Genomic DNA, 24895 nt, shown 5'->3' with positions numbered 1-24895 from the left:
CATTTCCAATATTTTCTGTTTTCAGAACTACACGCTTGCAGCAGAAGCAGCGGCGCGTCCTCTCTTAGAGCCACTAAATCCTTAATTTTCGATCCCAAATATGGACTAGGAATGTCCAGGGTGACGTCTCGTGTCCGGGGAATGCGAGTTTGTAACCGCATTTATTTAACTACGCCTTCCTCGCTCTGAGGTCCTGGTAGGCATTACACAGGAAGAGAGCCGTGTTGGAAAAAAAAGAGACGGGACGCCCTCCTCCTCTTCCTCCTCCTCCTTCTGTTGGCGGATAACGGTGCCCAAGAAGTTATTCAGGACCGACGCAGACAATAGCGCCGAGACCTTCTATCCAGCTGTGATCCACGGTCATCACTACTGATTAATGGTGTCTGCGCTGTGTCACAAAGAGGGAAACAGTCGGCTGAGATCCTATCATGGAGGATTTGGGTGAGTATTACAGCTGCTCTTCGTTTCATGCCTTGTAACTACATGTTGAGATATCTTGAAGGGATCTGTGGGGAAGGGGCGGTGTGCCCAAACGGAGGAAATAAGGTCTATGTTGATTCTGGCAGTCATAGAGTACAGATCCCTGGCTTACAAGGACATGTAGAAAAGAGGGGCTGTAACATAAGGAGCAATGGAAAGCAGTAGGAAATACTTTTTAAAAAAAATGAGTGGTACAAGTTCCCAGTCAGCAACAGTGAGGAAATTTCTTATAATAACTCATACATGCCAATATTTTAGATGTTTGTAGAGCTGTGTTTTACCTTCATTGTGCAGGGGCACATACCCACAAATACATGCAGGTAACACATGAACCCGTGCACTGCTCTACATCTGCCCGACCTTCACTCGGGTCTTCCTGCACGGCCTGCAAATACAATAAAAAGCTCTGAAAATTCGATTTAAAGGGGTCCAGAGCAGGCATGTCCGTCCATTAACATTAACAAGTTATGGATGGATGGAGTGCCACATAATGTTGAAGAGAGTGTTTTCCATTTTGAAGGAATTGAAGACATGAGAGAAGACAGCATCAGAGAGCATCCCCCCCATTTCTGAATGATACTGGAAGCAAATGTCTTCTTTTCTCTAAAACAACATGATGGGAAGCTGACTCTTTGTGTCAGAAAATAGCTGTGTGTTGGAAAGGCCCTGAAATAGCCCGGGGCAATGCTGCTATTTGTAAAAGCCACAGAGTTCAAGGAAAATAGACATGGCTTTTGCCTCAGCTGCCCATTCTCTCTGGGAGTTTCTTCTGTTTTTTCACCAAGTACGCTTCAAGAGTGGAGCATTTGTGCTTCTCAAGCAACACGAGGAGGGGGAAAAAATGGCATGGTGTACACATCTGGGCACATCTGGATCGGATTGCACACGGTGACACGGAGGTGCTGGGCTTGAGCGCCATGTTTGAGAGTCTTGGCTTGCGCTGTCGTCCAACAGTGTTGTAAGTTTATGCATCAGATTTGGCGAGGCTTTCGGCGAGAGAGAGACCACTTGTTAGAGAGGCCTACGGCCAAGACAAACAAGTCTGCAGGCCGCTCTAAATATGGTCATAATTCCCATTGAGAGAAGTTCAGCTCCTTATATGTGCTGCTCAGCCTCTTCGAGTATGTGTGTGTGTGTGTGTGTGTGTGTGTGTCTGTGTGTGTGTGAGAGACACACAGCACAGCAGGGAGGTGGAGGGCCAGTAGTATATGCACACGGTTCTCACCACATGGTCGTACCAGAAGTGTGAATCATCCGGGGTAGAAATGACCACAGCGGTGCACTCGGGCCGGGCAAACTCAAGTTTTGTGACACATGGCCGAGCAGCGTAGGTTTAGAACATAGCACTTCACCAGATTCTGAATTAGAAATTCATGATTCATAATGTGACGAGCCTTGCGTAGCTGCTTAAGATGGGAAGTCACCCTGTGACGGTTTCTCCAAAGCCACGAATGAACTCTGACCTGCAGCTCGTAAATCAGCATGCAGAAAATGGACACGTCAAATTTCATCCATTAAATAGGCCGGAATTATCTGGCAGTGTGACTAAATGCTGTTCTTTTTCTACATCAATAACTAAGAAAACCAGTTGTGCAATGCTCGTCTGTCACACTGAGTCACAGCTGCAATACAAGAAAGAGTGTGATAATACTAGATGAAGCAGTTACTCCACATCTGAGGAGTGCCTGAGATGTGTCATCCGTGGCTTTGGGAGGAGGTTTCATGGAAAGACCATTCACCTGCTTCCAAGTAGTAATCAAGACTGGAAAACCTTATTGTTTTCTACAAAGCTCTGACTTGCATGACTCGTAATAATACAGAAGTACCAGAACCCCCCCAAGAAAGTACTTTTTTTTTTCTTTTAACCAAAATGTAATAGATATTGTTAAGTTTGCAGATGACACTACAGTGCTCGGACTTATATCCAACAATGATGAGACAAACTATAGGACAGAGGTGCAACAACTAGAGTCATGGTGCCACGACAATAACTTGGTCTTAAACACCAAAAAGACCAAGGAGATCATTGTAGATTTCCGGAAGAGGGGCCATAACAACCATCTGCCTCTCTTCATTGGCAGTGAGGCGGTGGAGAGGGTGAGCAGTTTTAAATTCTTGGGGGTAACTGTGACCGAGGACCTGTCCTGGGGCAACCATATCACCTCAGTTGTACGGAAGGCCCAACAGCGCCTCTACTACCTGAGGAGACTGCGGAGCGCACACATTCCCAGATCTCTGATGTTGAACTTCTACAACTGTGCCATCAGCAGCGTTCTGACGTATGGATTTCTAGTGTGGTTCCCCAGCTGCACCAAGGCCGATCAGCAAGCACTCCAGCGGGTGGTGAAAGAAGCTGGCAGAATTATTGGAACAAGTCTGCCAGAGATCAGTAATATCTTCCCCACTCGCTGTCTGAGGAGGGTGCACAGTATCCTGCGGGACCAACATCACCCTGCGCGCCACCTTTTCCATCTGCTGCCCTCAGGGAGAAGGTACAGGTCTATACAGGCCAGAACATCCAGACTGGCCAACAGCCTGTATCCACAGGCTGTGAGGCTCCTGAACTCTCTGCCCCCCTCTCACGGACAATAACCATATCCAACTTCTTAATAGCAATGAACTGGTCTGCATTGGTGCATCATATCTTTATTCTCTTCCCCCTCCTGCCCCCCCCCCCCCCTCTTTCTTAAATAGATAACTATCATATCTGATATCATATCTCACAGTACAATAATATTGAATGGGTTGCATTGTTGTATTTTGTCATGTTTCTCAGGTCTTTGTCTGAATTTCTACGAACATTATTGCTAAGGATTGTCTTATTGCATTGGAGTCACACTGGGTTAAATATGTACACTTGGGTTTTAAGGGGTATTTATTATTTTCTTCTTTTTTTTGGGTTGTATGGAAGCCCCAAACGCAATTTCATTGTTCTTGACAATGACAATAAATAAATAAATACTAAATACTAAATACTAAGATATTGCATCACTGTAAACTGTTTACTGAAAACATTTGAAGGTCTTTTAAAGAAATTTGGAATTTTAAATATCCACCATGTTATCAGGATCCTCAGACCTAATTTACAAGCTTCCAAAGTTTTTTTAGATAAAGTGCTTTCGAACACTTTGCACGCTCTCACGTCGTACACCTGCACATTTCTAACATCTGCTGATGATGTCACAATGATGTTGTTATGGTTACGTTAGCTTGGGCTTTACAAATTGAGGACGTTAAGTTTGAGTTCTCAGGCATCCAGGTCCAGAAATTAAAGCAAGTGGACTTTTTACCATCCATCCATTCTTTTCCGATTATCCAGTTCAGAGTCTCGGGGCCCTTTAGCCTCTCCCAGCTGCCACAGGGTGAATGTTTTGCCTCCCCTGTAGCTGTTAAATACCTGGGACTCTCCGTCAGCTCTTGGATGAGAGGCAAAACATCTTCACAAACTAAGTCCAGATGCCTTTCTTCAAGCACTCGAGACAGGATGTTTGTCAGCCACATGATTGGATTTGTTTGTACACGGGATCAAAAGTCGGGATATTTTGTTGTCTGGCTTTGGCTAAGGAATTCTATCGATAAGCCTGTTTTCCATTCCTATCATGTTAAAGTGTTAAAATACAGTACAAAAAGCCTCTGTCTGGTAAAAAGTGTCACTCCTGTGTGCTTGACTTCAGTAACCCTGAGGTAACACAAGTCTTCTGTGTCAGTCTGGAACCAGCTTACAACTGGACTGACCTTTCTTATTTATTTTAACTTCTTGGAAGGGAAGGCCAAAATTTTCATTTTGATAATATAAAAGTAAAAAAAAAAAGGGACTGGTACCCTTTCAGGACTCACAATAAATGGTTGCTATGTCATTACACATACATGGTAAACCACTGTTACTCATATGAAGTCCTCTTTCATCTTCAGTCTGCTTCGGTTGCTTGTCAGGATAAGTGATGTCACACAGCTGTAGATGCTAACACTTGAGTGAGTTTAGTTTCTGTGCAGCTTCTACTTCAGAGTGAGCGTGTGAGTGTGTGTGGGCGGAGGAGTGGACTCAGATATCAGCTGCCAAACACTCTTCCTCCTCTGCTTCCTTTCCACACTGGCATGTTTAGAATATGAATGCAGGAACGCTTGAGCGTCTGAGCGACCTCACCGTCAGTGGACTATCTCTGAGCTGCGCCGGTTCTGACTGTCCTGTCCTCTGAGTGACGAGCGTCCGCCAGCGCTCGCTGTCCTCTGTGTTGTGTCTCGGTGTGTGGGCTGAGTTGCTGCTGCTGTATTGGTCACAAAAGGCTGTCTGTGTCTCCTCAGGAGTGCCTGAGCCGCTTAACTACCCTCTCAGTCCTCGTATTGTTGTGTTTGGTACGTAGCTGCCTGTGCATGCGTTTGTATGTGTTTCGTCTCGTCTGTCGTTTAACTCAACTTAATACCTTCTTGTCATGCAGCGTAATACTTTGCATGCTTTTTAAATTACTTTCTTAACTTGAATCTCTTGATTGACTTTTAATACTTGGTAAATAAACTTGGCACCATTAGTGACAACCATGAATGTTTGTGACATGAAATGTGGCTTCTGTGGTGCTACAGAAACTTCTCTCTCCCTTCCAGATGCCCTCCTTGCTGATCTGGAGAACACAGGCTCCCCTTTACCTCGGTGTCCCGTCCTGCTCACCTCTGACCCGCCTCAAAATGCCGATCCCACCACCCAGGACCCGGCCCAGAGCCGGCCGCCGCCTCCTGCATACACCCCGCAGCAGGTGGTCAATCCGGGCCACGTTCATACCAGTTTTCTTTCTTCCTGATTATGCCGAGGCTTTGATAAAGTTTGTTTGATCACTCGTCTGTTTTGTCTCTTAGACCGTTTCTTCAGCAATGAAGACTACACAGAACTCCACCCCTGACAAATTATACAGGTAACTCCTTCATAGATGTCTTTTTCCATTGCTCACAGGATCACCGGCAAATTCATTACTTGTTCTGCTGTTTGTAAACACAAATATCTAAACAGCCAATCACACGGCAGCAACTCAGTGTATTTTGGCATGTAGACATGTTTCCAGCACTTTGTTAAATCTACGCCTCACAGAATTAAAGCAGTTCTGAAGGACCTGAACTAGCGTGGAGTACCTAATAAAAGAAGAATTAACTGTATGACATGTAATTCTGAGCCAGGTTTAAGGCATCTAAATTTCCTGCTGCTTTTAGCCTTGTTCAAAATACCACAAGCCAACACATCATCATTATTGTTTTGGCTCTTTCCTCTAAATTGCCCAGCTGAAGGTGATCAGACCTCAGCTTGTGTCCAGATGGCTTGCTACCTGTTTGTTCCATGGTTTTCCTCTCTTGCCACAGCCATCTCGAGGCTCTCTCTACCACATGTGGGGTGTTGCAGATTCCTCAGTTTTCCCTCGATGCCCAGTGTAATGAAATCCAAGGACAGCAGCTTCCCTGCTTTCAGCTATCTGCTCGTACTTAGGGAGCTTCTTCTTAAAGACCCACCAAAGCAATAATCCTGGGCAGGTGTTAGCCTCTAGCATAATGAAACACCCCAAGGACTCTAACACAACAGCAACTGGTTTCCGCCAGTTGGGTGTGATGATCTGATGAAAATGTGTTTGTTCTAATCCACCAGCAGCTGCCGGTCCCAGATGTGCTAGCTGATGATAATGGCTTCTTTTCCATTGGGTGACCCTCAGGACTTAATCAGGGTGCCTAAAGTGTCCCTCTGTCTCAGGGAAGCAGCTCAGCATGTGCTGCAGAGTTGCACATTTTGAGCACAGCTGGCATGTGAAGTTTTGATGGACTGGGATAGAGTGTTTTACACGGAGAGATGGTGTGTCAGCATGTTGATGTATGAACCCAAACCCTGTTAGGAATCTCATTCATTTTCTTTGCATCACTCTTTGCAAAGCAATGTGTGGTTTTTAAGCAAGCGAGAGAATTCTCCTCCTCGCATAACGAGTCCAACAACATTGTTTATACTTTGTTTTTTTAATGCCTTTTATTGTTAATATTATCTGTCTCCCTGCAGCACAGTGTGTAAACCGCGCTCTCCCCGAAGCGCAGATCCTCCTCTGGCCTTCTCTTCCTCCTCGCTGCTGGGGGGAGGTCTGAGTGAACTGGACCATCTGCTACAGGAACTCAACGCCACCCAGTTTAACATCACAGGTTAGCATGTGTGCGTGTGTTTTAAATCCTCGTGTTTAAATAAGATTTCTTATCTATGATCCTGTTTTGTTGTTAGATGAGATCCTGGCTCAGTTCCCTTCTTCTAAGAAAGACGAGAGGGATAATATCAAGGATAAAGCACCAACCTCCTCCTCCAGGTACCAAATCCACAGGGAAATAAGAGAGTATAATCTGTCTGAGTATCACTGTATACGACTGAGGAAGTAGGTCTGTTTTATGCAAACGCACCCCTTTAAAATCTGCTTACATTTAAAAACCTGCAGTATTATTTTTTTATTGCAAGTAAAAATCCATATTTGCACATGTGCGAGTGTGCAGCATTTTAGCATGTTTCTGATCATGTGTGTAATCTGTGGGTTTGATTTCGGTGTTTTAGCTCTGCGAAGCCTTCTGCAACATCGGCCACATTGGAACTGGACAAGCTGATGGCTTCGCTGTCTGACTTCAGAGTCCAGAGCACCGTAAGAGTCACCCACAGCTGCATGAAAATGCTAACCTGTCAACTTTTTACTTGTAAATTCACAGCGGCGCTCACTATATGACTTTTACAGAATGCTAATATTAGTGTTGGATCCCTGTAGAGGTTGAGTTGACTTCATAATGGCTACACTGTTACTGTGCAGCCTGCTGGCCACAGCACATGCCTGCTGGTACAGATCAGTCACCAGATATGGCTTGTGGATGAAAATTAGTCCTGGTCTTAATTTTTCCAGAGTCTAAAATAGCTTCAGATTGTCAGTAGTCAGCTTAAAGATCAGCTTTTGGAACAGCGTATAATCTAGTTCTCTCCTTTTTGGTGAGTCGGCTTGCGAGCAGAGCAGGCAGTTCTGTCATTATAAGGCTGTTTAGTTTCAGTATGCAGTCCAGCTGTGAGTGATAAACAAGACTGCTGTGGGAACAGAGTCTTAAAAAGGAAACGTCTCCACTGCATATCCATGACTAACCAGGCTAAAGTCTCCAGGCAGAGCAGAGAGACATGTGTAGAGCCTTGGCTCAAACTATGTGCAGTATTGTTATGATTTGACTTTTCCTCACATTGGTTTCTTCCAAACAAATTAATTTCCACCATCTGTGGAGTGATGATAAACTCCCAAAGAATTAACATCATAAGGACTCTGTGCTTTGTCTTCTCTCAGCCAGCTGCGCCTGTCACTCCAGCGCCCGTTACAGCATCACCGCAGCAGCCGGCCGCTGCCCCTCCTCAGCCTCCTTCATCAGGAGGCTCACTGGACAGCATGCTGGGGCTCCTCCAATCAGACCTGACCCGACAAGGAGTGCAAACGTCCTCTAAGGGGAACTGCTCAGCCTGCCAAAAGCCGGTTGTCGGACAGGTGAGCAGTCAGAATATATCTGTCAGACATGTGATGAGGAAGACCCTCACTTGAGTTGACCTGGCTGTTTGTGCAGGTGGTGACAGCTCTGGGGAAGGTGTGGCACCCCGAGCACTTCGTGTGCACCGAGTGTGAGACGGAGCTGGGCAGTCGAAACTTCTTCGAGAAGGACGGGCGGCCGTACTGCGAGCCGGACTACTTCACGCTGTTCTCCCCTCACTGCGCGCACTGCAACAAACCCATACTGAACGTGAGCCGCTGAGATGGGAACATGTTTCTGTTACTCAACTCTGAGCTTATTTAAAGAGCTCAGATCGATATCACAGCCCACCTAAAGCTCTGTAACTTTCTCTTTTTTTCACTTTAATCGTTGTGTAGAAAATGGTCACGGCTCTGGACAAGAACTGGCACCCAGAGTGTTTCTGCTGTGTGAAGTGCAGCCGTGCCTTTGGAGAGGAAGGTAATGGGTGGTGCTGTTAATTCCTGTCAGGGGTAACAATACATTGCAGTCAGGCCACACTTACATGAAGCCCTTTATACCATACATCCATTAGCATTCAGACAGCATTTTATAATGTTATTGAAAGTTTTATACTATATATATTTCAGGAAATTCCTACCTTTTGCGGTAAATAAAGCACATCTTATCTCATTTATTAAATTATTAGATTATTTTAAACATTACAACCAGTTTCAGAGTTTATAATAACTTACAGTTTGCACTTCGAGACCCTAGAACATTTGATTTTAACCTTACATTAAAAAAGGCTACATCCTGTCTGAATGTTTCATGACTAGTGGGGTCATGACAGATATTCAGACATTTGCACAAATTTACTAATTTTTTGAAAAGATAACAAAGTTGCAGTGTCCATGACTGTAGGCGGCCATGTTTTTGTATCTACGTTCATATCACGTTATATAACTGAAGGGTTTAAGGCCACACCTCTTAATCTTTGAATGCTGGTGTATAACCATGCAGTCTGTCGTTGCAACATTTGTAAAGGAATGCGTCGTTCTAAAGAACTCGTCGAATTCAATTCAATTCAATTCAATTTTATTTATATAGCGCCAAATCACAACATAAGTCGCCTCAAGGTGCTTCATAGATACAAAGAAAACCCCAACAATCATATGACCCCCTATGAGCAAGCACTTTGGCGACAGTGGGAAGGAAAAACTCCCTTTTAACAGGAAGAAACCTCCAGCAGAACCAGGCTCAGGGAGGGGGGTGACTGGTTAGGGTGAGAGAAGGAAGACGGGATAAAGACATGCTGTGGAAGAGAGACAGAGGTTAATAACAGATATAATTCAATGCAGAGAGGTCTATTAATACATAGTGAGTGAGAAAGGTGACTGGAAAGGAAAAACTCAATGCATCATGGGAATCCCCCGGCAGCCTATGTCTATGTGAATTCAAGAGGTCAGATTGTGAAATTTCCTCCCTCCTCAGATATTCCACCATCGAGTTTACGTGGTGCTTATTTAAAAGTGAAAGTATTTAGGAACCACAGCAGCTCAGCCATGAACTGACAGATCAGGCAAAGTTGCTGAGGAGCAACAAGATCGGCGACGCTCTGCTGTCTCAGTAACTGCAGAGTGGAATTAACATCAGCACTGACACTGTGTGCTGGGAGCTTCATGGCATGGTAGAGTTTTAAAATATATTTGCAGAGACAGGGATGGACTGACAGTAGTTTTCAGAAGTATTCCTGAAGCCAAGCAGCAATCTTGTCATTTTTGTAAGGCAGAACTACTTAAGGGTCAGAAGATAACAGCACTTTGTTTTTGAGGTTGCCCACAGAGATTTCTTCTGTGAGTTTTTTTTTATTGACATTGTGCAAGTTAACTGATTAAAACCTTACATTCCTTTTAATTTGTAAAAACTTTGGATACATTATTCCTAAATTGTCTGTGCAGGTTCTCAGTGATTTGGTTCATGATAGTGTTAAGAGCTTGAAAATTGGTTTAAATGACCACTTTCAACATCTGACAATTTGTCTTTGTGCTGTTTTCAAATATGAGGTCGAAAACATTAGCAAATCTCTGCATTCCGCTTTTATTTCCAGTTTACACGGTTTCCTAACTTTTTTTGGGATCGGGGTTATATCGGCAGTTTCACTCTGCCGTGAATTTCGAGGCAAAACACTGAGTCTCTGTATTTCCTTGGCAAGAAAATGGCCAAATTTAAAGCAGCACGAGCTCTGAGATGGAAAAATACAGCCGGCCGTTGTTAGTTCAGATCAATAAAATGTAATGTTGCACAAACCGCAGTCACAAAGAGAAGGTTTGGACTGATTTTCCTTTTTAAATCTGTGATATTATACAGTAAATCTGACATTTATCAAAAGAGCTCTTGAGCTGAGTCAAACTGTGGCGATGTCCTCTGCAGGTTTCCATGACCGTGAGGGCCAGCAGTACTGCCAGCAGTGCTTCTTGACTCTGTTTGCTTCCCGCTGTCAAGGCTGCAGCCAGCCCATCCTGGAAAACTACATCTCAGCTCTAAACTCTCTCTGGCACCCACAGTGCTTTGTATGTCGGGTGAGTGTTGCATTTTACTTGATCAAGAGTTGCAGCATTAATTGATGCGTTAGGCTTACGGGTCGTTTCAGGTTAATCTGCTCTGAAAAAGGTCAGAAAGGTTGGAGAACACCATGAGAGTTTATGAGGAGATTAAGAGGAATTTACATCCTTTAATACCAAGGAAGTCCCTTTTCAAAATAAAGTTAAAATACCTTTATTTTCACAGCCAGGTTACGTCTAACCTAGACAATAAAAAGACTATTGGTGATAGAATAGCAGAACACAAATATGCCACATGCACAGGTAAGACATTACCAGGACTTTTATATTAACACTGGCCACATCTGTCTTTTACTGCAAAGATGTGGCAGACGAAGGCGTCTTAATTAAAGGGAAGCTTTTCTGGATTTATAAATAACAGCTTGCTAAATGTCATGGCTTAAACGGTACCTCAGTTTTACTTATTTCTCCTAACCTTTATTTGCCTTTATAAATGCATTTATGTCGTCTATGTTTGCTGCTGCTCTCTGTTCTCCTTCTTGCCTGATTTCAGCTGAATTTGGATGAATGCTTGGAGACTGCTCCTGTTGGTGGAGCATCACTAGAAAAGATTCAGTGTGTTCGTGGTCGTGTGTCGAAACAGGGTTTTGTTTTGTTTTTAGCTTAAACACAACCTTGCTGTGAAAATAAATGCATTTAATGATATATTTCCTGTCCTAGGAGCACCTCAAATAGAAGTGAGTTGATTCAGTGATTGATTTTTTTCTTTGTAAGGCCGATTCTAAATTTCCCAGATTGAACATCTATGAGACCAGTGAGCTCATATTTATCCTTTGAGGAGTCTCCTAACCCACAGCTGACACACTGAATCTGCTCCGTGGCAAATAGATCACGATGGCTGTGCAATGAAACCTCAATGAGGAAGTTCATGCAAAAAACAAAACACAAATAAGCTGGAATTATGTCATGGGAAAGTTGTCATTTCACATGAAAACGCTGTAATTAGAGTTGCATGAGTCAGCGTTGTGACTAGGTCTCGCTGTGTCGCTTCCTCTCGTTTCCAGGAGTGCTACAGCCCCTTCGTCAACGGCAGCTTTTTCGAGCACGAGGGCAAGCCGCTGTGCGAGGCCCACTACCACCAGTCCCGCGGCAGCATGTGTCAGGCCTGCCAGCAGCCCATCCTGGGGCGCTGCGTCACCGCAATGGGGGCCAAATTCCACCCGCATCACCTCGTGTGTCACTTCTGCCTGAAGCCGCTGAGCAAAGGCTGCTTCAAGGAGCAGGAGAACAAACCCTACTGCCACCCCTGCTTCATCAAGCTCTTTGGTTGAGGGCCCAGCAGGTCTTCGCCAGCCTGCCCTGAGAAGAAGCCCTAATGTGACTCTCAGTTCTCTCTTTTTTTTTCATTTTTTTGTTACTGTGGGAGTTAGGGCGGAGCTGGACTCTTTGTAAATTTTGAAGAATATCTGAGTCAGCAGAGAGATGAGGAGGAAGACAGAATCATCCAACCCAAACCAGCCCTATTTTATTTTAACCATGGACTTTCAGTGCAAGGTTACAAACTTTATCACGGCTCAGAAACAAAAACACAGTGTGTTTAAATGAAATGAAAATTACGTTTTGCTACCAGGTGTAAAAAGAAGCATACATTTATACATCATTTGAGAATTTTTCCTGTTGTGCAAGGAAATCCCCTTTTAATATATTTGCTTTGTATTGCAGAAATTATCCACGTCACTGCAACTGCATTTTTATACCGTATGCTGACTGCTACATTTGTTTGTTTTTTCATCATTCATTCACTATTGCGCTGTGCAAAATGCCAAAAATGATTCCAAAGAATAAAATGAAAGCGAACGCGACTTGTTTTTGAGTGTTGATGTTTCTTTAAATTCACACGAGTCAGCTTTAAAAATAAAAAGCTCCTCTGCAGAAAGAAATATTTGATCTACTCCACTATTGGCAAGAACCTGGTGACAGTGGGAAGGAAAAACTGCCTCTTAATAGAAGAAACCTCCAGCAGAAGCAGTTGGTTGTGATAAAAGTCTGGTGAGAAAATTTACAAGCATCAGGCATAAGAAGATAAAGATTATTGATAGGTTATACGATTGGATGTTGAAAGGGCAGTTTGATAATTTTATTTTTATTTTTCAGTCATAAGTTTGTGTATGATAAGCAGTTGATTTATACAGAATTACTGTAAGTCATTTGCTGTGCAGGGTGAGACGGTAAATACTTTAGTTTTTGACTCCTTTACAATAAATAGAGGAGAAATATACACTCACCAGCTAAGTACACCTAGCTTTGTGAGATGGCACAATAACCAGCTGGAAGCAGAATGCAGAAGATGGTACACTGTGGTGATAAAAGGATGGAGATAGTCAGGAATGATACTCAGGTGGGCTGTGATGTTTAAACGATGCTCAATTTCTACTGAGACCTAACATGTTCCAAGATATCCACCACAACGTTACAACACCTGCATCACTTATGGAAGGCAGGATGGATCCACGCCTTCATGGTAGTTACACCAAATTCTGACCCTACCATCTGAATGTCACAGCAGAAATTTCACTATGTGTTATGCCTGTATAACTATGCATGTGACGAATAAAGAACCTTGAACCTTGAAAGTGAAGCTTCCTGTTCTTAGCTGACCAGACTGGGACCCAGTGTGGTCTTCTGCTGCTATAGCCCATCTGTTCACCTGCATACCTTAGTTGCAACAGCTGAACTCTGACATCAAAATAGGCATAAAGTTATTTTCACACAACAAGCGGCTCCTCACTGGAAATTTTCTCCTTTTCAAACTGTTCTCTGTGAGCCCTAAAGGCAGTTATGTGGGGAAAACCCAGTAGATCATCAGTTTCTGAAACACCCAGACGAACCCATTATGTTTAAAGTCACTTAAATCGTCTTTCTGATCCTCAGTTTGAGGGTTGAATATGTCTACATTCACAAAAGCATGTTGCCACATGATTGCTGGATATTTACGTTAATGAGCAGCTGTACAGCTGTACCTAATAAAATGGACACGGAGTAAATAAACGTTGCAGTCCTTTAAAATGTCTGCTGTGTGTGAGAAAATGTGCAAGGATTTTTTCCCCTCTTCTTCTGGACCATTAAGAGAAGCGAAGGGCGAATAAACGCTCCGTGTGTGAGGGAAATACTGACTTTGGCCACCAGAGGTCACTATTCGCTCACTGAGGATCGTGTGTAATTAATTGTAAAGTAGTTACAGGCAGGGTTTGAACACAAACGCTGAAAGAAACGAAGAAAAGACGAAAAAAAAAAAAATCACCCAGACGACATGTGGGCGGCACGTGGGCGGAGGCGACTTGACAGCTGCTGGGAGCCGCGTGTGACGTGTCCACGCCTACGCGTCACCTCACAGGTGAGCTCGCTTAAAAGTTAATGAGCGTCACGCGCTGTGAAACGAGAGAACGCGGGTAACGCTGCGAAGGTGGTCGCGATCCGTCGACTTCATCAGGAGAGGAAAGAAGTTGTGAAATGAATTATGAGTGACTCAGAGCAGCAACACGTAAGTCTGCTTCAACCTGCTGCTCTTTAATGTGTGTGCTTTAATCAGGCAGCCATCGCATGCCCGGAATGAACAGATGGTGAAAGTTGGATTGAAAACTCCACACGTGTTGTTGCGTGATTTATTTATTTGTTGGCCTATTTGCTGTTTAGAAACACTCTCTTCATTAATAAATCTTAAAAAGCACTCTGTCTCCACGCACCAGGATGTGGTGCAGGTGTGCGAGCCGCAGTGGCCTGAGAATGGAGAGGACTGGAGTGATGGAGAAGGTGGGACGGATATGGACTCGGGGCTGCAGGCCATGGCCGAGGAAGATGAGGAGATAAACGTCCACAATGAGGAGACGTTTGGGATGGGTGTGTAACTTGTGCTTACAGGTGTTCTTCTTTTAAACTTCTTTGCCCCCCCCCCCCCCCCCCCCCACGTGTCTGTGTGTTAAACGTGAGCTTTTACTATCAAAAAATAATGTAAGCATCCAGCATGATAATTTGGCTTTCCAACTTAAAACTGAGGCTTAATAACACTAAAAATGTTTATCTTACAGGTCAGATTAAGGTTAAGTGGAAAGAAATTAGTCGTCTTCTTTCAGCTGCTCCTTTAGGTGTCACACCAACCTCCTTCACTACATCCAAAAACCTCTTTTGTTGTTTCTTCCTCGCTCCATCTTCAACATCCAAACCATCTCAGCGTCTCCTCTCTGCAACTTTGTCTCCAAACCGCTCAACCTGAGCTGTGAAGATCTTAAAATGTTCAGCTCCAGCTCAGCCTCCTTGATCCCTTTTTATTGTGCACAGTCCTCTTTGACGTAGCTTAAATGCACTTCTTAAATGCACGACGGCTCATAAGGTGCTGCCTTTAGGGTTGAATCGGGCTTTGTTGGGTAATGTGTGCTTGTTTGGCTGCTGTGCTCGAACCCAGGGTTGTGAAACATACGGCCCAGGGGCCTGAATAGACTCCGGTCCAATAAAAGTTGGGGAGCTTTACCTGTTCGCAAACCCTGCCATTTTTACTCATACGATACCTTAGAGTAATAGGCAAGGTTATTATAGTTAAACTGAAAAACGAAATGTGAAAAAACACTTGGTTGATTAAAAGAAAAAAAGGAAAAACTTGACTTTTGGGGCCAAAAGATTTCAGGAAACCTCTGCAGCCTTTAGAGGACTTTTCTGGTTCTGACCACTTAAAAGAAATATGTGAAGTTGCATTTTTTGCATCGTTTTTACAGGGTTACTGGGAATCTAACCTGTTAACCTATCAGAAAGCAGAGTTTCCACATCTGTTTCTCTTTGTTCCCTGCCTGCATGTCTAGATTTGGATGCAAACGGGACCACAGAAAAGTCCAGCAGCAGCCTTCAGTTTGGAGAGGCTCCGCCTTCGCCGCCGCCGCCGCCGCCACCTGCAACACCCCCTCCCCCACAGCCCAAACCTCGGTCTCCCCGCAGAGCCCCGTCGCCTCCCCGACAGAAGCTGCAGTATTTTCCGTGGGCTTCCTTGAGGCAGCGCGGCAGAAGTAGGGGACAGAGAGCAGCTCTGGGCAGGGGGCAGATGTTTGAAGACCCAGCTGTGATGAGAATAATCGAGGGCCGACCGAGCCTTAAGGTGACAAAGATGAATCTGTGTGTTGTCAGAAAATTGCACTAAAAACGTTAAAATCCTCCGTTTGATCCATTTTTTGCTCTTTTAAGAGTCTTGACAGTGCCATAGTGGACTGCGGGACCACCATGTACCAGCGTCCCTTTGAGGATGATGTAAGTGCCAACTTTTAATCCTTTTACTACACTTTGTTTTTCTTCTGTGGTGCTGATGCTTCTCTTCCATGTTTGTTTTCCATCCTAGATGATGATGCCCTCTTACAGAAAAACCAGAAGAACCTCAGGATCCATACTTGAGGTTATGATCACTTAAGAATGTGTTATACATATAATGACAAGTTCATTGTATTTTTATCTTTGTATCTTCCTGTGTTCTGTAGGACAGTGCTATAGTGTGTGTAATTGGGCACAGAGGTAGAGGTCAGACTCTGAACTCCAACTTTGTTGACTTGCCGTACTCCGCCGGGCCCCTTTATGGGGTCAGGCGAGGGGAATCCAGAGGATTGTACTCCAGAAGACAGTTTGGCCATCGAGGACCCACTCAGGTGGGCAACTGGCTTTTTACCACCTGGATATTTGTGTAACTGGATAGATGCTGTTGATGTGTCACTGCTTCTAAACAATCAGCTGACTCACTGTAAATTGTGGACTTCTTCCCTTTTTTAAGTTCTACTTTTTTTTTTTTTCATACAGGTGTACCCACCCATAGTACCAAGATCCCCCCTCTTCCCACGTCAGCCACTGACCCCACGCCAGCATTACAATCAGGTTGATTTCAGTATTGCTCACCCCTTCATTTCCGTGTTTTTGTGCAGATCTGATTTGATCTTGACTTTTATTTTGTACTAAAGCAGACCAGGGCATTCATGTTTCCTCCAACCCACCCCTGCCCCTCGACGCCTCAGACTCCCAAAATGATGCAACTTCGCTTCGGAGCCAACTCACCAAGGCCATCCCCTTTTTACAGCCCCTCTAATCCAGTACAGCCTTTCAGGTGCTTGACGTTAATGTTGCTGAAACAGGTTTGGTCAACAAAATGTATAGTCTGTTAAACTCTGACTATAAATTTTGAGTTCATGAAGTTTGAGATGCAAAAGTCCAAGACGAGCATCACGGTGGCTCACTGTTGGGTGTGACCTGGGCGGGGCCCTTTCTGTGTGAGGTTTGCACCAGAGAACATGTTAGTTTAAAGCTGCCTCTCATAGTTTAGGACTCTTTAAAAAAAAACAAAAAAAAACAAAGAGACTTTTAATCTGTTTAAATAAAAGTTTGAGTATTGTGTGTCATGCATAAATATCAGTGAGTGGTGCTAATGTTTATCTGCAAGGTACAGGCAGATGTTCTTGGATGTATAAGCCTTCTGGAAATGAAAGATGGAGATTTCATATATATAAATGCATCTTCTCTTTATGTGCTCATAACCAAGCACAGTCTGAGATTTCATGCATACTGATGAGACAGTTCTCTAACCAGTAGGTACCCTGGTCCAGCCACGCAGCTCCATCCCCAACACAAACGACTGCTTTGTCAAAAACAGCGGCTATTCCAAAGGTTGGTGCATGGAGTGAAGAGTTTGATCGTGTTGGGTCATTCGCTATACTTACGGCCAAATCTGACCTGCTTATAGAAAGCCAGAGGGCTGGGATCCGTACTGTAACCTTATGACGGCCAAAGAAAAGGAGTGGATCACCCGGCTGCAGATGATCCAGCTGCAAAGTGAGAATCCTTACCTTGAAGACTACTACTATCAGGTAGGAAATAAAAGCTTTGCTCTTTAATTTTTTGATGGGAGAGGGGAAGCGAAGAAGCATTTCATTTTTGATTGCCGGTGAACCTTTAAACTGTTACAGGAGTACTATCGTCGAATAGAATCAAAGATGGCCGAAGAGGAGTTGGGCATCAGGAGCAAGAGGGAGCCACCTAAGCTCACCACGCCTTACGTCAAAAAAACAGACTCCTACACACCGGGTTAGTGAGGCACAGGCTGCGTTTCTCATTGAATGTTGAGATGCTTGTACCAGAATTTGCCCGTGAGAGTAGGAGAGACATTATCTCCACGCTGCTTTGATTTAACAAACATTTTTCCCTCCAGCTGCTGTTGGACTCATTTGAGTCGGTGAATAGTGCATGCAGGTAGTCCTGCCTTTTTGAATGTTTTTGGAGGTGCACGAGGCCTAAAATGCTTCCATCCTAAAACATTTGTCTCATAGATGCCTTATTTTTGATCCTTCTGAATGCATCTGTTTCTACAGGGGTTGCTCTGCTTATGTGTAAGAGTCTCTTGTTCTTGCAGTGGTGCACATTGAAGGCTCTTTGGGTCAAGTTGCAGTTTCCACGTGTTACTCTCCTCGCCGAGCCATCAGTGCTGTTCATGCAGTCCAGCCTCAGGGTCTGCTTGAGGTGATTGTGTATTTTGGAGGTTCCCTGTGTTTGAGTGTTTTCGGTCTGCCTTTCCTGCTACTGACCTTTATTTCCTCTCATTTAAGTATCAGAAAGACACCAGACTACAGCGATTAGACATCCTTAACAAAATAGAAAAGGTACCTGATTATGACTTGATTTGACACAGCAGTGAGGGGTTTTTTTTTTGTTTTTTTTTTTGCCGCCTTGTAAAATGGCTTCTGTCCTGCAGTTGTTCATGGTTCTGTTAGAGGTGGAGGAAACTGAGAGGATGAAAACTCCATTGTTGTCCGAAGCAGAAGAAAGGAGGTTGGTGGAGAAGATTCAGAGGAAAGTGGAGCACATCTACTCCCAGCTGCAGCACCACAATCCCCTGTGAGTCATGCAGTTTGTCATTTAATGCATCCTAACACGTGACTTCATCGTTTTAAACACTTTAAAAAATTTTGATGCAGGGAATCGGAAGGGGACTTCATTCCTTTTCTGCTCATCTCCAAAGGCAAAAAGCTCGTCGCCCGTCTGCTGCCGTTCTTGAAACACGATTCTGCACTAAAAATCTTGCGTGTTGTCACCACTAACCTACCAACACTGATGAGCAGAGACGCAGACGAGGTAGGGCAGCTTTAGCTGTGCAAAAGGAAATGTAAGCTGAATGGTCTGCTTAGCAACACCACTTGGTGATATATTTATTTTTGGTTCTTGTTTGGTTTCCTGATGTTACTCAGCCTCTACCAGTTACAGCTGGTTTTACAGTCTACACGGACGGGGTGAGATTGAAGAATATATTGAGCCTTGATATATTCCAGTTACAGGAGAGATTTGCAAATGGAAAAAAAACAATTGGTCTTCTACAGGCCTACTTGGCACAGCTCCACCTATAAACACACAAGGCTGGAGTTATGCACATAAATGACGAACATCAAGTGTCTTTATAAAAATGACTGGGCTTAATCTTGTCTTTTCAGACCCTTCCTGTGCTTTACCCACCTCTTCGAAATGTGATCGGTGGGCTGGCGTTCAGTCAGCTCATTGGCGTCCTCAAAGATCTGACCTCTTTGGAGTCTCTAACGACATACGAGTGTCTTGAGCTGGCATGTCAGAACAAGGTCTGTGCTTTTGTTTTTGTGTTCTGACCTACAAGGCCCTGAAAGTTCACCTTACCCAGGATGACATTCTATTTTCTGGCTTCACTTATCCTGACACGGTGGCTTAACTTAACTAGTTGATAGTTAAGTTAAGCCGCGGTTCATCAGTGGCTATGAGCACATTTACATGAAGCATGGTGTTGTAGCATCTGACCAAGCACAATATCGTTAGTGTATATTTGAGTAAGCGAGGCTAACGGCAGTGAATCCAGGGTTAACCCTGAAGTTGCCTGGATAGTGGTACAGGTCTTTGTTCTAATTGGTGGATTTCTCTTCTCCCTTTCAGTTCGGCCTGTCCTTGCTGTACGCTCTGCTCTCCCAAGGAGAGAAGCTGCTGTCCTCGGGTGTTCCTCTAGAGCCCAGCATCGGGGACTTTGAGACCTGGTGGGAGTCTTTTAGGTTTTAATATCAAATGAAGTGACGGGTCTAAGCTTACTCCTGAGACTGATGTTTTCTCTTTTAGGACTGACATCATATTCCAGGTGGCAGGACAACTATCCCAGTGTTCGCTGGTGGAGCCACTCCTTCTGCCCTCAAACCTGCTCACTCTCTTCTGCCGTTACCTGGACAAGCGTACGGTGCATCAGCTGAAAAGCAACATGGAGTAGGTTCTTTTTGCTTCAGAGGATGACAATTTAAATTGCTTTAATAGAACTATTGTGGACGTGGATGCAAACATCACCAAATATCTTCATTCAGGTCTGTTACTGGATGCCTGGCTCTTCCATCTTAAGGTGGACAGCGGTGGCTGGTGTTCTATTGATGACCAGGATGCTGTGAGCACTAGAGTGAAAGGAGGCGAGGCACAAACCCCCCTCGGTGCTCATTGAAACGGACGCTATATATGTGTATATTTAATCTCCTTTGACCTTTTTGATTCTTATTCCCTCCCCTCACCCGTTCCCTCACATTTTTTTTTGCACTTGAACGGTTTCCCTGTTTTGTTTTCCTTTTATCTGATCATCTGACTTTCCTCACTTTGGTTTCCAGTAGGTTACATCAGCGTTACAATGAAATCACAACCCTCCCATTTTCCCGATTTAGACCTTAAACCTCTACATTTAGATTCAGTCACTTCTAAATGTGCTGTTTCACACTTGGTGACCAGGGTGTGGATTGTATAGTAGTGTATGATTGTACAGCTGAACCAATATGTTGACCATTTGAAAACCATTTAAGGACGTTGTCGTGGCCCATCAATGTGCCGTGCAGTTTGGGGTTTTGTTGAAGGGCTTGCATTGTTTATACTAGTAATGAATGTAATAGGATACATTTGTAAATTTCTATCTGAAGGTTTATGTTATGAAGAGGGATTTTATTTATTCATTTGGAAACAGGAATAATTTAAACTGCACCTTTGTACAGCACTTGCAATATAAATAAAAAAACTTTGAAATTGCTCAAGTCTGTAGAAATGAAGTGAAATTATTTATTTATTTTTGTGCTCCTTGCAGTCTTAAAGGTTCCTGCTGCTCTCATCAGACCTCATCTTTGTGTTATCTTGGACTTCTTAAATGCTCTTTGGCTATGGTCCACTCATCACAGTGGACTGTCTGCTTCTCTCACCCTACCCTCAGCATCCTCCTGTCACACAAACTCTCTGCATGTCACTTAACTACACCCATGAGTCTGTCTTCCTCTTTTCCTCCTGCCTGGCATCTCTGTGGGTCAGTATGTCCACTTTCCCTCCTGTGGACATGTCCAAACCACCTCAGCCTTACTTTTTTTGTTTCTTTTCTTCCCAGTGGCACAGTATTCAAACCATACATTGCGGCATGTTTCGTTACACTCTTGTAAAGCTTCTTTCGCTCTTGCTGCGATCATTGTCAGAAATCGCCCCTGGCACACCTCTTCACTCACTCCACCCTGCCTGTACTCCTTTTCACCTTTCTTGTGCACTGCCTGTTGCTTTGGATGGTTTGTTCCAGGTATTGAATGTCACCCACATTTGCTACTTCTGCTTCCTGCAGCTTTACTGTTACATACTCACACTGGAGATCAGTGTTTGCAAATATCAGCCCAGGGCCATTCCCACCTGACCTGTGTCAGCCTGTCCATCACCATGCATACACGAAGGGGCTCGGAGCCGATTCCTGATGTAATCCAGCCTCATCTGTCACTCCTGACTTCCTCATACCACACAGTTCCTCGCTTAACAGCCTGTCATGTCTTCTGGATAGCCTCTGTACTTTTACATTAACACATTCAAAGTAATTGTAACATCTGCATGTTTTATCAAAGACACTTTTAAAGAATCTGTTTTGTAGCAGCCTGATATGGCAAAACGGCGGATTTATGGAGTGAATTCAAATATATCACCTAAAGAAGTTTTAATAAAAAATTATTTAACAGCAGTGGGAGGAGATTCCCAGGCACAGTGATTGAGATGTGGTGTCAGCATCAATCAGGCAAACTAAGTGATTATAATGTGCATTACACGTTTTGCTGTTATTCCTGGTAATACTGTTTGCAAGTGGTTGCACTAGCTAAGTGCTAGACACAGTTTCCTGGAGGTGGAGGCCTGTTGACTGAGCACAGGTTTTCTCTAATTTAACTAGGATGGATGGGGGCAGGAAACATGAACGATGACTCACACTACAGCATTTATAGGCTAAGCTAATTTATCTTGCCTTTAGACATTTCTGCTGGCTCTGCATATCGTTGGGGATCTCACTGCCCCGTCCATCTCTACAGTCTTGAGTATGCAGATCACAGAGAAAGCTAAACTATTAAGACTGGCCCTAAAATTACACCTGAAGTGGACTGTTGCATATATTTTTGTTTTTAAGAGCGCATTTTATTTTATTTGATATCCATCGATCTAATTGAAGAAGCCTTCTAAAACTTTTTAAAAACTGGTTGTTTTCTTTTTTTTAAGTGCTTGAGTGTATTTCAAGTATTTCACATTTGATCTTTCCCTTAAACTCCTGCTCAGACCTCTCACAGCTGTTGCCAGTGATGTAGGGTGAGGCTGGATTACCAGCACCAACTCCTGTCAGATGCTCGTGTTCAAAGATTCCTCCTCCCTGGCTGTTAACCAAACGCTGACGTTGATCCTCGCTGGCCAGGCTGCCTCTACCAGCTGCAGGATCAACATCTGGACAGGAATGCATGTGGCAGACATGGGTGTGTGCAGTCAGAGAATCCCTGCTGAACAAAAGCTGCTCTGTGGTCCCGATCACAGTTATTTTTTTTTAATGGCACACAGAGCAAGACGCCAACATCCTGACCGCCGTGTCAAACCAAAGTCCACCGCAGGAAGTGCAGTAAAGGCAGTTTAGGAATGAACTAGGGGTCAGCATCTGTGTTTAGAGGGATTTGTTTGCTGTGATGGTACAAGTGCTGAAACTGCAATCAATCAGGAGACTGAAGAAACTACTAAAAGAGTCTCTGACAGTTTTTTTTCCCCCAAGTTTGTTGCTCTGTACGTTATCAGTGTGCAGGGATCTCCTTAATTTGGTCATTTTGAGCACACAGATCTGGTTGTGAGCAGAGAAGGGCTTTTGCCATCTTCTGTTTAAACCTTCTCTTTATGAGGGGCAGCCTATGAGAAGAAAGCTGGCGTTAATATGGAGAGGAGCGGAAACAGTTTCCAACAGTGGATGAACTGTGGCTCTGTATAAGGTAAATAAGGGTGATTCTGAGCTGTGAATAAGCTTTAGAAAACGTTGGGTCTAATAATCTAAAAAGCCTTCAGTTGATCCAAAATGATGCAGCGTTGGTACTGCCAGAGAAGAGAGAGAGAGAGATCGTATTTCCCCTATACTGGCTTCTCTTCACTGGGTCCCAGTTAAATCTAGAACTGATTTAAAAACCTTTCAGAATCAGAATCAGAAACTTTATTGTCATTGTCATGAGAACAGCGAAATTACAACTAAAGTCTTGAATAATCAGTGAAAATAATGTCTTAAATGTTAGTTTGTAAAAGTAAAATGTGAGGCAGGTCCTTCAGCTTTCAGGTCTCCTGTCGAACCAGCTCCCAGTTTGGGATTCAGGAAACGGGCAGCTAAAAACATTCTGGCTGGCTCGGTGGCCCTGAACTATCCCGTAGTTATACCACTACAGGCTCAGACTGCTGCAGGACATCCCATCATCCACTGAGCATTTCTTCTGCATCATTAGTCACTCCTCAGCTGTTCATTTAGCTCTTCAGCATATCATTAATGTTTCTCTTCACTCTCACATGGTGTGTCTCCATAATCTCTAACATGATCTCTGGTAATCCCTGTTTCCCCAACAATACTGGGGAAACAGGGATTGATTCAGAAGACCCGATTTACTGCTGAACTCAAAAAAGGAGTACAAAAACTGGAGCCAGGAATCAGAATACAAGGAGTCATCAGGGAAACCGATAATTAATGAGACAACTCCAGATGGCTGCCGGTCCCTGACCCTGATTCCAGTGGATGCTTCTTCCTGTTAAAAGGGAGTTCTTCCTCCCCACTGTCCCCCAGGGCTTTATCATACAGAATCACTTAACCTGAAGTGACTTTTTTTTTTTTTTGTGAATCAGCACTATATGAATGAAATTGAATTAATTATTAACATCTTATGGTGGATAAAGTAAATAAATGTAAAAAAATAAATAAACTTGTGGATTAGCTGATAACTATAACAGTTATAAATTGTCTTAATACACAATATGTAAATAGGTATCATATAAGAACATATAAGGGCCTTGTTATTACTAATACTTATCACAAGAACCTACAGGTGAAGCTTTGGTAGCTGAGTGATCAGTGATGAACTGAAAGACACATTCATTACCAGGTGGTGAAAAGCTGGCTCAGTTTGTCCAGAAGCCAAGTATGTGAGAGGTCTGGGTGGGCTGGGAAGTGAGACATTAACCTCTTCTTGACCCCACAGGAAGAGGATTTGGACTTTAGGTGAGGAATCTGTGCGAAAGGTGAGAGATCTTTCTCTTTTTAGTCACTTTAAACACACATGAAGCCGCTCTGTGTGGAGGCCAGGACTGTGAAGACGTTCTAGGCTGAAAGAGATGTGGAAAAAAGCACCAAGCTCACTTCACTCAAGTTTCCATCATCATTATCTCTGCCAGCTGCCTACTCTGCATATGGAAGTGATGTCATTATTGTCCATTCAAAAATAAGGCTTCATTCAGAGGGGCTGCATGTTGAGCTTTCTGTTTGTGACTTATAGAAGTTTTGGTCTGTGGAAATATTTACCGAAGTAACCGTATTTTCTTTCTTTAATCTAAATACAGAGCTATAATGCTGCCTATTCATGTCACTGCATGCATAGCTTTAGTTTGGCTGTGTTCTGTCACTGTGGTGCAGCAATTTGAATGATGGATTATATTTACATTAATCAATCCTTTCATAGTTGGCTGCACGGATGAGGCTCAGTTCCTGTCCATGGTTGTTTTTATGCTGTACGACGGTGCTTTTGTAATCCAAGAGTGACCGGTGTCGTCGTCTACCTGCTATTTTGACAAACCTTCAGGGAAACATCATTCATGCTATAGACACATAAGTAACTGCACTGACGACTGTTCACCCGTTTACATCGCAAAACTGCAGGCACTGTGGAAACAGAGCGACTTAAAGCCTACAGCTGAATGTTTGTCACTATTAAAGGATTAGATGTGGTTGAGAGTAGTTTTGGAAATGTCACTGATGTTAGTAGGAAAAAAGTTTCTAATCCTAATACATTTATAATTCATAAAAACATCCATCCATATAA

The 24895-nt window shown here is 43.7% G+C and overlaps 2 protein-coding genes across 3 annotated transcripts; both read left to right on the top strand.

Annotated features, from left to right (window-relative positions):
* Nucleotides 1-209: 209 nt before the first annotated feature.
* On the top strand, nt 210-12656 carry LOC146663547 (transforming growth factor beta-1-induced transcript 1 protein-like). 2 transcript variants are annotated; one of them, XM_085416359.1, is made up of 12 exons: nt 210-441; nt 4783-4833; nt 5080-5228; nt 5329-5384; nt 6503-6639; nt 6716-6797; nt 7037-7121; nt 7797-7991; nt 8068-8241; nt 8370-8451; nt 10384-10532; nt 11579-12656. In XM_085416359.1, the coding sequence occupies exons 1-12, from the start codon at nt 429-431 to the stop codon at nt 11843-11845; spliced, it is 1440 nt and encodes a 479-aa protein (XP_085272485.1). In that variant the 5' UTR covers nt 210-428; the 3' UTR covers nt 11846-12656. The 2 variants fall into 2 exon arrangements, with proteins under 2 accessions (XP_085272485.1, XP_085272486.1); XM_085416360.1 differs by lacking the exon at nt 4783-4833 and having other exon boundaries at nt 211-441; nt 11579-12652.
* Nucleotides 12657-13930: 1274 nt separating this feature from the next.
* Nucleotides 13931-20552, top strand: patl2 (PAT1 homolog 2). Its single transcript, XM_085415289.1, has 19 exons — nt 13931-14055; nt 14261-14411; nt 15365-15654; nt 15741-15803; nt 15892-15945; nt 16028-16192; nt 16341-16415; nt 16499-16641; nt 17121-17198; nt 17275-17398; nt 17498-17615; nt 17941-18047; nt 18134-18187; nt 18280-18422; nt 18503-18659; nt 19013-19153; nt 19479-19576; nt 19656-19796; nt 19892-20552. Exons 1-19 carry the CDS (start codon nt 14032-14034, stop codon nt 19923-19925), a joined length of 2160 nt encoding a protein of 719 aa, XP_085271415.1. The 5' UTR covers nt 13931-14031; the 3' UTR covers nt 19926-20552.
* Nucleotides 20553-24895: the final 4343 nt, after the last annotated feature.

Source organism: Rhamphochromis longiceps, linkage group LG8 (assembly GCF_057381845.1).
Source record: "Rhamphochromis longiceps isolate RC_006_pf linkage group LG8, R_longiceps_female_GT1.1, whole genome shotgun sequence".
Lineage (NCBI taxonomy): Eukaryota > Metazoa > Chordata > Actinopteri > Cichliformes > Cichlidae > Rhamphochromis > Rhamphochromis longiceps.
This window is presented reverse-complemented; position numbering and strand designations above follow the sequence as displayed.

Bases quoted from the DNA above. Each gene is read 5' to 3' on its own strand.
- LOC146663547 (XM_085416359.1), top strand. The intron at 5,385-6,502 runs GTAACTCCTTCA...GTCTCCCTGCAG, and splicing joins ACCCCTGACAAATTATACAG to CACAGTGTGTAAACCGCGCT. The intron at 7,992-8,067 runs GTGAGCAGTCAG...CTGTTTGTGCAG, and splicing joins AAAAGCCGGTTGTCGGACAG to GTGGTGACAGCTCTGGGGAA.
- patl2 (XM_085415289.1), top strand. From the start codon at position 14,032: ATGAGTGACTCAGAGCAGCAACAC. The intron at 19,577-19,655 runs GTGGGAGTCTTT...TTTCTCTTTTAG, and splicing joins ATCGGGGACTTTGAGACCTG to GACTGACATCATATTCCAGG. The intron at 19,797-19,891 runs GTAGGTTCTTTT...ATCTTCATTCAG, and splicing joins CAGCTGAAAAGCAACATGGA to GTCTGTTACTGGATGCCTGG.